Source organism: Condylura cristata, unplaced genomic scaffold (assembly GCF_000260355.1).
Source record: "Condylura cristata isolate star-nosed mole 26May11 unplaced genomic scaffold, ConCri1.0 scaffold00024, whole genome shotgun sequence".
In the NCBI taxonomy this organism is placed as follows: domain Eukaryota; kingdom Metazoa; phylum Chordata; class Mammalia; order Eulipotyphla; family Talpidae; genus Condylura; species Condylura cristata.
The window spans coordinates 33,831,429-33,842,446 of NW_004567125.1; the positions used below are offsets into that span (position 1 = coordinate 33,831,429).

Below are 11,018 nucleotides of genomic sequence, written 5' to 3' on the forward strand. Positions count from 1 at the left end.
CCGCTGCCCCTCCACGCAGGGTCCCTCACAGCTTCTGTGATGTCGCTGTCACTGCTCCAGCCTAGCAGGGCAAGGAAGGGGCTTTGGAGACAGGGAAGGCAAGGGGGTCCCGCTCTAGTGGGGCCGGCACAATCAGGGCCGGGCGGAGCCGCAGCTGCAAACTGACACAAAAGACGTGCCTTAAAGGAACCCGCCGCTGTGCCCAGGTGCCCCTTGTGGCAGCCCGCTAGGCCCCTCGGCCCAAAGGCCACAGCATCTCCTTCCCCCAGCTCCACCCCCCCCCTCACCAACCTAGGGGCAGGCAGGCAGGCCCCCAGGGGCAGGCAGGCAGGCCCCCTCCCCTGCAGAACTGTTAACTTATTTCAGCTCGCTGGCTTTGCACAGCCTGTCCTAGGCCCAACCCTGAGCCCCGGGTGGGCACAGGTGGCCATCACCTGGGGACTCCCCACTGTCAGCAGCAACCCCAGGACCTTCTCCCCCAACAATCCACTGCTTCCCCCTCCTTGGTATAAGTGCAATTAAAGCCGTGGGTGTTGATTCTTCTCCAGAGCTGGGTCCTCCCTAGCCCTGCAGCCCTAAAGAGAGGCACTCCCCTAGCCTGGCTGGGGGGAGTGACAGGGGTACAGGGCCCAGCTTCCAAAGAGCAGCAGGTTGGGCCAGGCAGGAGAGCCTGGAGGGGCCTGCTGCAGACAGTGGGGCAGAAGTACTGCACTGGCACTGCCAGGGCTGGGTGCTCCGCTCCCTCAGATCCAAGATCCCAAGCCCCCAGCCCTCCCTGCCACCAGTCAGTAATGGAACCTCTGTGCTCCCCTCTTCAGGGAGACAGACTGTGCTTCTCCTTTTTCTCCTCTGTGCTGTGTGACATCCCCCCGCCCGACTATTGTGCGATTTGTGAGCGCTGCCTAAGCGGAGTTGGTAACTTGTTGGTTTTTTTCCAACCATCATGGCCTTATCTGTTCCGGTTTTCTCGGTGTTTTCAACTTGTGAGATAGATGTTTATGGCAAAAAACAAAAAAATAACCAGAAAAATCTGACCTATTGTATAAAAATCACTATTTTGTGTGCTCCGCGTGCTCCAGCTTTTGGGGTGGTCCACCCACTCCCACTCCCACGGCCTCAGGGCCTCCCCTCCCTGCGGTGAAAGGTGAAAGTGTCCAAGCGTGTGGTAGTCTAGTGTGCTGAGCTGTTTTCTACCTTTTTGTAGTCTTTCTTAAAACACAATAAATTCCGCTGTGATATTTGGCTACTGCTTGCCGGCCTTGGTGGAGGTCTGGGGCTTGAGAGCTCCAGGAGCGACAAGTGGACCACAGTCAGGTTCAGAAATAGAACATTTATTACACGAAGAGGGACGAGGTGGAGGACAGAGGGATGGCCACGAGGTTTGCCACCTCAGGTTTGCGGGGGGGGGGGGGGGGGGGGGGGGGGGGGGGGGGGGGGGGGGGGGGGGGGGGGGGGGGCGGATTGGGCAGGGGAACAGGGTCCATTTGGCCTCCACACTTGTAGTCACAAGGGGTGCCAGGGCCCATGCCCTTGGAGTGGTGGCTGTGGGGCAGGGGCTCCCCCCTCTGCCCCTTCCCAACTTAAATAGGCATAAATAAGAAGCGTCCAGACTCTCAGGCCACCAGGGGCTGCCCAGCCCAGCCCCCTTCCTGCAGCCTAACACTAGTGCCGGTCGTTGGTCGGCAGGCCAGGCGGGAAGAGGCTGCCAGGAAGGCGGCCAGTTTTCAGGCCGCGGAGGTAGTTGGAGTCAGTGTCCAGGGTGGCCGGGCCCTCACAGCACAATCCATGTGTATCGCTCGCTGTCTGCCAGAACCTTCAGTGAGCAACCTGGAGGTGGAGGATGAGACAGCTGTGGAGCCCCAGGGGACCCAGGCTGCTGGAGGAGCCTGTCTCTCCCCAATCCGACAAGGACCCAGAAGGTCCCGGAAGGCAAGCATCCCACTGAGTCCATCTCTGCCTCCTGCCTGCAGTAACCCAGTAAAAATCTAGTGACTAGAGGTCCCAGAGAACCACACCTGCCATGCCCTTCCTGAACTGGCCTCACTCTGCCAGTGATTCCCCGATTCCATGGTATCCACTAGCAGGACCAATGTGCTACTATTCAGCAACACTCAGAACTGGCACCAATGCCAGAATGAGGACCTGTCCTGACAGTCTCCTGACAGTCACCAGGCTGCAGGGCTCACCTTTGTGCAGTGCCTCATTGGTCATCCTGTTGACATAGCGACCGCTGCTTTCAGGCACTAGCCACTTCATCACCATATCTACGCAGCTCTTGCGGTAGGAGCTCCAGACACTGCCGCTGAGGGTGAGGGCATGAGTGACTCTCATTGCCCCAGTCACCCGCCCCAGCCACCAGCCCTGGTGCCAGGCTTGCCTCACCTGGTCTGCCCTTTGACCTCTGTGAGGTCGCCCACGCTGACTGTCACAAAGATGCCGGTATTGAGGTCCCAGGCCACCTTGAGGCTGGTGTGGTAGGTCTTTGGTCTGCAAGGGATGGGAGGCAGAGGAAACAGGTGGGACCAGCATGTCCCTGAGCTGGGACCAGGCTACCCAAATGGGTTTTATCTTTGAAGCAGTAGCAGAGGGGCTGATCCAGGTCTGGGGGCCAAAAGTCTCCTCACATCACACTCCCCCTCCACTGAATTGTCCATCGGTGGTGCCTGACCACTCACCGGAGCTGGCCCTCCTCAGTGGGAGATGGGAAGGCCAGGAGCAGCAGGCCAATGTTGATGAGGACCTGGTTGGTTTCTGGGCAGACCTGGAGGGCAGAGAATAGACAGTGAGGGTGATCCCCAGAATGACTGGGGAGGCCCTAAGCATTACTGTCCCATCCCAGCTCACCTCCAGAATGACGATGTCATAGTCACTAAAGGAACAGAACTGGTGACCCCAGGTGGCATCGTGGCGTATGACCTCATTGATGACATACTCAAAATCCAGTGTGAGCTGCTCCACAGTCAGGTACTGACCCTGCCGGCAGAAGGGGTAGGGACAGGGGTAGGACTGTGGCAAATGCCACCCCAGCAGGCTGCCTAGGGTTGCCCACCTGTCTACCACCAACACTAACCTGGACAGCAGCCTGCTCCCGCATGGGCCGCAGGTTGCGACCACGGAGATCGGTCACCACAAAGGGCAGGGAGATCTTGTCATCCTCAAATTCTGAAGAGACAGGAAGTGGGCATAGGTGGGGTGGGAGGTATGAAGCTGATCTCCAGGGTGACCTCCCATGCCCACAGTCCTGCCATCCTCCCCCTCTCACCCTTCCACTCACCATCTTCTGGCTCTGTCCCTTCACCAGAGCCCAGCACATAATAGAGTTTGGTGTAGTTGATGTAGCCGGGCTCAGGAGCAGCCACCTCAGCTGCAGGGGGACTATCCCGTGGCACTGCATCCCCACCTGGGGCTAGGGGCTCAGAGGGTGCATGACAGCGGCTGCCTGAGGGCCCTGGGCAGGGAGGCAGCCGGGCTTCTTCTGAGACCCCACCCTTGGCCTCTTTGGCCCTGCGGAAGATGTCTGCCACAAATTCCTTGGCTTTAGCAATGGCAGGTGAGGGCTCAGGGGCCCCAGAGCACCGGGCTGGTGCTGCCTCGGGGCAGGAGCTGGGGAAGGCAGGCGGTACCTCTGGGCTTGGGGGCCCAGGGGGATTGGGATGGACTGGGGGCAAGGTGGTGTGGTCATACAGGATTTGGCAGAAGTTGCTATCGCCTGAAACAAAAGAAGCAAGAGAAGTGGGGGAGGGGGAGGATTAATAAATTGAAGTCCAGGATACTCCCAACTCACTCACTGTCTCATTATTCTGAATAAGGTTTCCTTGAGGAAGCCCTTCAAGATTTACCTTTGCTGAGAGATCAGTTTGAAACCCCGAGAAAGGAAAAGGCCCGCTCACACACATGCTTGCACAGGTGCGCATACACACTCTCATTTAAGCCTTACTGACAACCTACTGTATGCTAAATGCTGAGGAAAAAGGACTAAACTAGACAGACAAAATCTCTGCCTGTGGAAGCTTAATGTCTCTGGTAGTGTATTTATGCAAGAAGTTTGGGGTTTACTACACAACCCTCCATCCTGACAGAATGGCCAAAGCCAGGACTTCCTCTCCCTCTCTGCTTGTCTAGAGGTGAGATCCCCATTAGAGAATGTGAGGTCAGTTCATACTGAGCAGTTCCAGAGTCAGGCCCAGGTTCTGCGTGTACTGACTCCTTTGGACCCCCTACCAGCAGCCCCAGGAGAGGAGACCACGTCTCTCTGGTTCAGAGACTGGGGACTGAGGCTTAGGGAGAAACTTGTCAAGGTCATGCATGAGATAATGTGAGTCTGGCTCTTGTTCACTATAGTGGTAATGCTTGGGGGAGGGGAGTGTGAGACCGGAAAATGGCCAAGTCAAAGCACCCCCACTGTGTATATGTGGTGATGGGCGTTAGATACGTGAGCCCAGTACAGCTCTGGAACACTGGGGCTCATGGCTCCGTGAGGGGAGTACTTGAATCATACTGGCACTGGTGGACAGCACAGAGGCAGGTGGCCCTAGAAGGGGCTGAACATAAAGCCTGCTGGCCCCTGATGATTTTTGCTCTAAATACATTTAGTTCTCTCTTCAAGTCCAAGTCCCTCCCTCTCCCCCCTCTAAGGGCAACTATTTCAAGGTAGTTAAAAATTATCATTGTATTTGACTGGGGCCTTGCAAAATTCCAACAAATGTGTAAGCTCTTATCAGATGTTTGTTTACATCTTTGCACATCTTTTAGACATGCAATTTGGGAAGCTCACTGGGCCCGCAGATAAGGAGGATCTACCTGCCCTACTCCTCAACCCCTGGGTGGACACCAGGCAGACCCTAGCGGCTGTCCCCTCAACCTTGCACACGCCTGTGCATCCACATCATCCACATCATGGAGTAGTGGAAGAATTATCCTCACAGGAGCCTACCTGCCGAGTGAACTGAGACGGCACAGGCCACCAGGGAGTAGCTGGTGTTGAGCAGCACCACCTGGTCCTTCTTGAGCTGAAAGGCAGGCTGGAAGGTGGGGAAGGGGTAGACCACCTGGTACTTGGTGTGCAGCATGAAGCCATGCCGCAGGCACTGTGCACTCGGGTCACCTGCAGCAACACACGCCACAGGCTCATGCTTAGCCCTGGGGTGGCAGGGAGGCAGAGGAGTACCCCAGACCCTCAGTCCCTCACCTGGGTGGGCCCGGCTGGCTTCCTGGCAGGCAGTACAGCGGCCTGGCGGTGGCACAGCCACAGTACTGATGTAGATGTCACGGTGGTTCTCGTCACTCATCATCATCATGTTCATGAGCATTCCATTGGCTGAGCGGGTGCTGGGGGCCACACACCCTCAGCAGCCTGGTCTATACATCCCTTCCCAACCCACTCTCAGCCCCCCAGATTCCCAAGTCGTACTTAAAACCGAAGACGATGACTTTGGAGGCATCACTGGGCCACTCACACACAGTCAGGTACAGGTCGCTGTAGATTTCCTCGTCCTGGAAAAGCCGCACCTGCCGTACCTGAGCAGCATGTTTGAGGTCAGTGCAGGGCCAGAGGGGGAGCCCCAAGCAGCCTCTGTCCTGCTGCCTATCTTTCTGAGGACAAGTTGGGGAGTTCCCCTCATAAGTAAGGGAAATGAGTTGGACCTCGACAGGGAACTAGTCCAGGCACTAAAGTTCCAAGCCCCAAAACCTGTTCATCTCTCTGAGCTCAAGTGTAAACTGGAGAAAAATCAGCCACATCCTGGATAGGGTTCAAGGAGTCAAGGTCAGGACTAATGCCACTGTGGCAGCCTCTTTGGTCCTCACAAAGTTAATGGGTGCCACTTAGCCTGAGGCTGCCGTGCGTTAAAGAACTTATGCACTGAATTGAGCCACATGATATCACCACTGTCTTCCCATTTTCAACCACAAAAACAGGGTTTTCGTGTAGTACCATCTGACAGTCTGGACAAGGCCCCACAGGTACACAGGGTGTCATGACCAGCTGGGGTCACGCTGTTGGAAGGAATAGCCTGGCCCTACCAGTTTGAGCTTGCTGTGCACGTTGAACTCCCACCAGTACAGGTGGTAGATGTAGAAGGAGAAGTCATCATCCCCACTGCTGCTGGTGTAAGAGAGGACGTAGCGGCCACACTTAGAAAAGCCCAGGAAGATGTGTCTGTGGAGGCGATGAGCAGGGGACACAGTAGCCAAGTTAGCCTTAGCCACTGCCCCGCCCAGCCAACCCCCAGTTTGGTCCCAGCCTCACCCTGCATAGAGAAAGTCCTCATCCACAATGTTCTTGAGAGACACGCAGACCCTGGGTGGCAGCTTCCGGAAAAGGCGAGGAGACAGTTGCCCACTGATCTGGGAAAGGGATGATCAAGGCCTTGAGGCAGCATCTGGCAGATCCTGCCCAAAGTCCCCAGCTAGCTCACCTCAGGCAGAACAGCCTCCGCCAGGGTCCGGACCAGCCAGGCAGGCCATTCCCTGCCAACTGTAATGGTTAAGTGGCCCAATCTCTTGGGACCACAAGTTGAGACCGATCAACCAGTGAGAACTCCCATCAGCCTCCCTCTCAGTACAACAGTCTTCAGCTTTAGGGTCTCTCTTGCACAAATCCCCAGGCTCTGAGAACCAGCAATAAACATCATCTGCTCTAGGAAGGCTTCCAGTCACCTCTGGCCCACTCCAGGTCACCTGGCTGCCTTCTTGAAGACTGCCTCATGGAATACTGAGCTATGGCTGTCCTCAACTGCTAAGGAGGCTGGGGTGGGACAAGAGTCTTAATTCACCTGTCCCTAACCTACTAATCTATACTTGGTGTACTAAAGTGCCTCAGGACAGCCCTGTCACTAACTGGGGTCAGTCAAAGCAAACCAAATGCAGAAACTCTCCAGTGACCTTCCAATTCCTGCTTAATACCCCCTTCTCAATCAACCTCTAACCTTCTAATCAACTCACTGATCCCCAGACTTCACCAAAGAAGGACTTGGAGACAGGCAGGCACAAACTGACATTGGGAGAATAAAACCCCCTGGGTCTTGCATGCATACCAGTCTGATGTAAGAGACACTGCCCTGTCTTCAAGTGAGTTCAGTCTGGTGGGAAACAGAAAGCCCTGACTAAGGAGCCTCCTGGCCAACAGGAGGCACAGTCCAGCCCTTAAGGAGATCCCAGCCTGATGGAACAGCCTTGTTGGTCAGGGCCAGGGTGACAGGAGAGACACAATCCTAGTACAGGAGCTTAAACGGTGAAGGTGGTGCCACAGTCCTGCTCAGGGAGCTCCAGGCTGAGGGTGGAGACTGTCCCTGACCAAAGAGCTCCCAATTAGAAAGCAGGCACTGCCTTGCCTTCATGGAGCTGCCAGCCTAATAGAGGCAATCCACAGACAGTTCTGCCAGGCTGGCAGCTTAAAAGAAGGCAAGTTCACATCTCTGCCCTCCCTGAGCTTCCAGACTCAAGGAGTTTAGCCTGACGGGGGAGGCAGAGCCCTGCTTAGGTAGCACAGTCTGAGGGAGATGATCGGGCTCTCTCCAAGGAGCTCCCTCCCATTCAAGGCGGAGAAGCAGACATGGGTACAGGAACTCCCAACTCCCGTGTGGTCAGAGGCCGTACAGAGAGAAACATCAGGAGGAGGAAGCTCAAAGTCGGAGCAGGGGCTTTGCCCAAGGGGCGGAAAGCCTCGATAACGGAGGGGCTATGAAAGTAAGTTCTGAAAAATGAATCTCACCCTAGATCAGCCCCCTCCTCCTTATTCCTCCAGCAAGCCTCTAAGGTCCGCTCCATCCACGGCTCCTCCCCGGGACCCCGCCCCCAATCCGTCCATCTGAGCCCCCTCGCCGGTGCCCCGCTCCCGGTTCCTCCTACCAAGCTCTCACCCCAGACCCTTCCTCGCAAGTCGTCTCGCGGGGACCCCGCCCAGCCCCCTTCATTAGTCCCCTCCCCCGGGACTCCGCCCCCAACCCCTCACCCCGCGAATGCCCTCCCTCCCTCCGCCTCCCTCGTCCCTCCTCCCCACCCTCAGGCACGCTCCGTCCAGACTCCCAGGCCTTACCTTGACCCGCTCCAGCTGCTTGAGGACGTGCTCCCGCCGCCGACCCGTTGCCCGCTTTCCCCCGGCGCCCCCAGGGCCGCCGCCACCGCTCCCGGCCCCGCTGTTCCGCTCCGATTTCGAGCTGGGCGCCATTTTCACCCCCTCCCTCCACTTCCGGAGCAACCGGCCTCTTCGCCCCACCCCTGCCGCCTCCTCATTGGCCCTTTATTGAGACTGCAGCCTGACGATTGGGTAAAAGCCTGCTCTCGGGGCCTCGGCCCGCTACGCATGTCTATCATAGCCACTTCGACTCTTAATTGGTGGAGATGGTTACAACTCCCGCGGCCGTAGTGTATTCCCGCCCTTCCGCGAGAACGCACCCGTCAAAGGGCTCGTTTGTGCCCCTCGTCGAGAAGAATTTGATCTGATAGGCCCATACAGCTGTCTCTCTCGGCGGCGTCACGCCCCCCTATGGCTGCAGGGTTTCCATGGACACAGCGGACGGTCCAGGCCTGTCGGCGGAGCAGTGGGAGAACCTGTGATGCAGAAGGGCCATAATACCCAACTCTGGCAAGTCCGCACCCATCCTGGGTGAGTGGAAGTCTGGCGAGCATCCCAGCACCTCAGAACCGGCCGACGACAGGAATTTGCAAAAAGAAAATAAAATGATGGGACTCCATTAAAACATCTTTTAAATGGAGTGGGGGCAGCTTGATGGAATGATAATAACATGATAGCTCTACACGTGCAGGTTCTGAATTTACAGTTCTATGTGGCAGGTGGCTGTCATGCCCATTTTACAGATGATATTAATAAATAATAATTTTAAATGTCTGCTGCCATTATTAATTTCATAGGTATTAGCTTATTTTATTTTCTCAACAGTCTTAGAAATAAGTCTTTTTATTATCTTCACTTTACACGTGGTAAAACCGAGGCTGTAGCACAGAGAGAAAGCTAACATCTCAGTCCTCTATTCTTCCAGCCTTTTGCTTTCATTTATTCAACAAATATTTATTGAGCCCTTACTATATTCTAAGTGCTAGGGATCCAGCAGTAAACAAAAGATGACAAACGAGGAAATAATTTCTGTTCTCTAATTCCAGACAGGAATAGAAAGTAAGGGGAAGGAAGAAGACTGGACCGTAGTGACTGGACAGAACAGTCAGAGAGAGACTGTGATGATGAGAAGGAGAATGTTCCAACAAAAACAACAGTGGTCAGATTGAATGACCAAAAAGGGACCAAAGCAGGAATGAGCAAGGGCAAAAGTAGCAAGGTAAATAGTGCATGAGTGAAAGCAGGTAGGGAGTGAGAAGGGCAAGATAAGCAAGATACTTAGATTTTACTTGTAAGCATGAAGGGAAGCCTCTGGAAAGACTTTCATAGAAGATGATAGAACCCTCTGATTTGATATAAACATCATTAGGACCAAAGAAATAAATACCCATGAGTCTGTAGTAGTGTGAAGTAAGTGACCAAATAAATAAATGGAGGGAAAGGGACTAATTATCTTTATATCAAGGTAATTATATAAAATTATAATTATCCTTATGATTCATAAAATTATCTTTATTTATCTTTGTCTTTATAAATGCAGAAAGAATGAGGAAAGTGGAAAATCACCCCAAACACCACAGTAATCTCTGCAGCAGATAAGATCTATCCTCAGGTGCTAAAATTAGTGGGTAAAATTTTTAAGATACATAGGACATTTGCCTATCCTAATGTATGTATTAATTATGGTTTTTATAAATGTCCCCAGTTATTTGGTATTCCTCGCTCAAAGAGGTAGGGCTTGATTCCCATTATTGGGGGTGAGCTGGATTTAGTGATTCCCTTCCTTTCTCTTTTTTACATTTTTTAAGGATTTAAAAATTTTTGAATATAAGAATAGAGGTACAGTCTAGAGGTGGGGGGTGTGTGAAGGGGTTTCAGAGGATTCACCAGAGACAAAGTGAGGAACAGAACAGGCAGATTGACTGAACATACACTGCTGAGGGGAGACAGGAGAGGTCTGCTACTGCCATATGGATCAGCTCCCTGGCTGGGGATCACACTGGTGCTGCAGTGGCTGCCAGATAGCTTCATGATGCTTCACTTTAACCCCTTGCACCACTAGGGACGCCCTGTTTTTTTTGTTTTGTTTGTTTGTTTTTAATATTTTTAAAAGGCAGATTTATTAGGGAAAAAGAAGGGCCCTGCGTAGTCACAGGAGGGCAGGAGTGTTTAGTGATTCCTTTCTAAGGAATATAGTATGGAAAGGGAAAAAGTGATTGGGCATGGGGAAACCTGGCAGGCATCAAGTTCGCTGTCAAGGTTGCCATCACAGTGATACATTACTGCATGTCAAGGGCCCCTGATATGCTATAATAGGGAAGGGACTTTCATCTCTCATATCATCTTCTGCTACTCCTTAAGTAAGTTATGAAAAAACATCCCTAAGAAAAAATTGAAGAACATTCTACACAGTCCTGACTAGGTGATGCAAGGGGTTAAGTCACAGAACTATAAAGCTATCCATAACCACTTCAGTACCCTCTGGATCCCAGGGAGGGAGAGCTAACCCACACTCTGCACACTCTCCTGTCTTGCCCACTGCTCCTCTCAGCAGTGTATTTCAGTAGATGTTCCTGTTCTGCTCCCCACTCTGTCTCTGGTGCACCCTTCCTCCTGCACCTCTGGCCTGCACACCAGCTCTTGTATGCGTAAATAAATAAACCTTAAAAAAAAAACCAAGATGCCAAGGTCATGACATAACCAAGAAACTGGCACAGATTACAGGAATTAGGAGGCATAACAACTAAATGAAATAAGATGTCCTGGGGGCCTCCCTTGTGGCCTAGGAGTTGTCGCAGCACTACCTCAAAGGCCCACCACTGAGGCCTGACTTCAGTCCCCGCCAGGGAGCTAACCCACATATGCAACAGACCTCTCCTGTTTCACCTGCTGCTCCCCTCAGCAGTGTATTTCAGTGGATCTGCCTGTTCTGCTCCCCACTCTG

At 53.6% G+C, this 11,018-nt stretch overlaps 2 protein-coding genes across 2 annotated transcripts in view; one reads left to right on the forward strand and one right to left on the reverse strand.

Moving 5' to 3' along the window:
• Positions 1 to 230, forward strand: part of RFX1 (regulatory factor X, 1 (influences HLA class II expression)) — a 29,722-nt gene extending 29,492 nt beyond the window's left edge. Inside the window, exon 22 of the mRNA XM_004688240.2 lies at positions 187 to 230. Coding sequence (XP_004688297.1) covers positions 187 to 230 — 44 coding nt within the window. The remainder of the gene's footprint in view (positions 1 to 186) is intronic.
• A 1,209-nt stretch (positions 231 to 1,439) lies between these two features.
• DCAF15 (DDB1 and CUL4 associated factor 15) lies at positions 1,440 to 8,182 on the reverse strand. The gene is made up of 13 exons (XM_004688694.1): positions 8,036 to 8,182; positions 6,248 to 6,345; positions 6,022 to 6,157; positions 5,411 to 5,517; positions 5,189 to 5,328; positions 4,934 to 5,104; positions 3,275 to 3,709; positions 3,071 to 3,162; positions 2,845 to 2,973; positions 2,676 to 2,761; positions 2,383 to 2,487; positions 2,187 to 2,302; positions 1,440 to 1,827 (listed from the first exon to the last, which is right to left on the reverse strand). The coding sequence occupies exons 1-13, from the start codon at positions 8,165 to 8,167 to the stop codon at positions 1,772 to 1,774; spliced, it is 1,803 nt and encodes a 600-aa protein (XP_004688751.1). The 5' UTR covers positions 8,168 to 8,182; the 3' UTR covers positions 1,440 to 1,771.
• Between the last annotated feature and the right edge of the window lie 2,836 nt (positions 8,183 to 11,018).

Coding starts and splice junctions, on each gene's coding strand:
- DCAF15 (XM_004688694.1), bottom strand. CDS start 8,167: ATGGCGCCCAGCTCGAAATCGGAGCGGAACAGCGGGGCCGGGAGCGGT. Junction 3,163..3,274: donor AGGGACAGAGCCAGAAGATG/GTGAGTGGAAGG, acceptor CTGTCTCTTCAG/AATTTGAGGATGACAAGATC. Junction 2,303..2,382: donor GAGGTCAAAGGGCAGACCAG/GTGAGGCAAGCC, acceptor CCTCACCCTCAG/CGGCAGTGTCTGGAGCTCCT.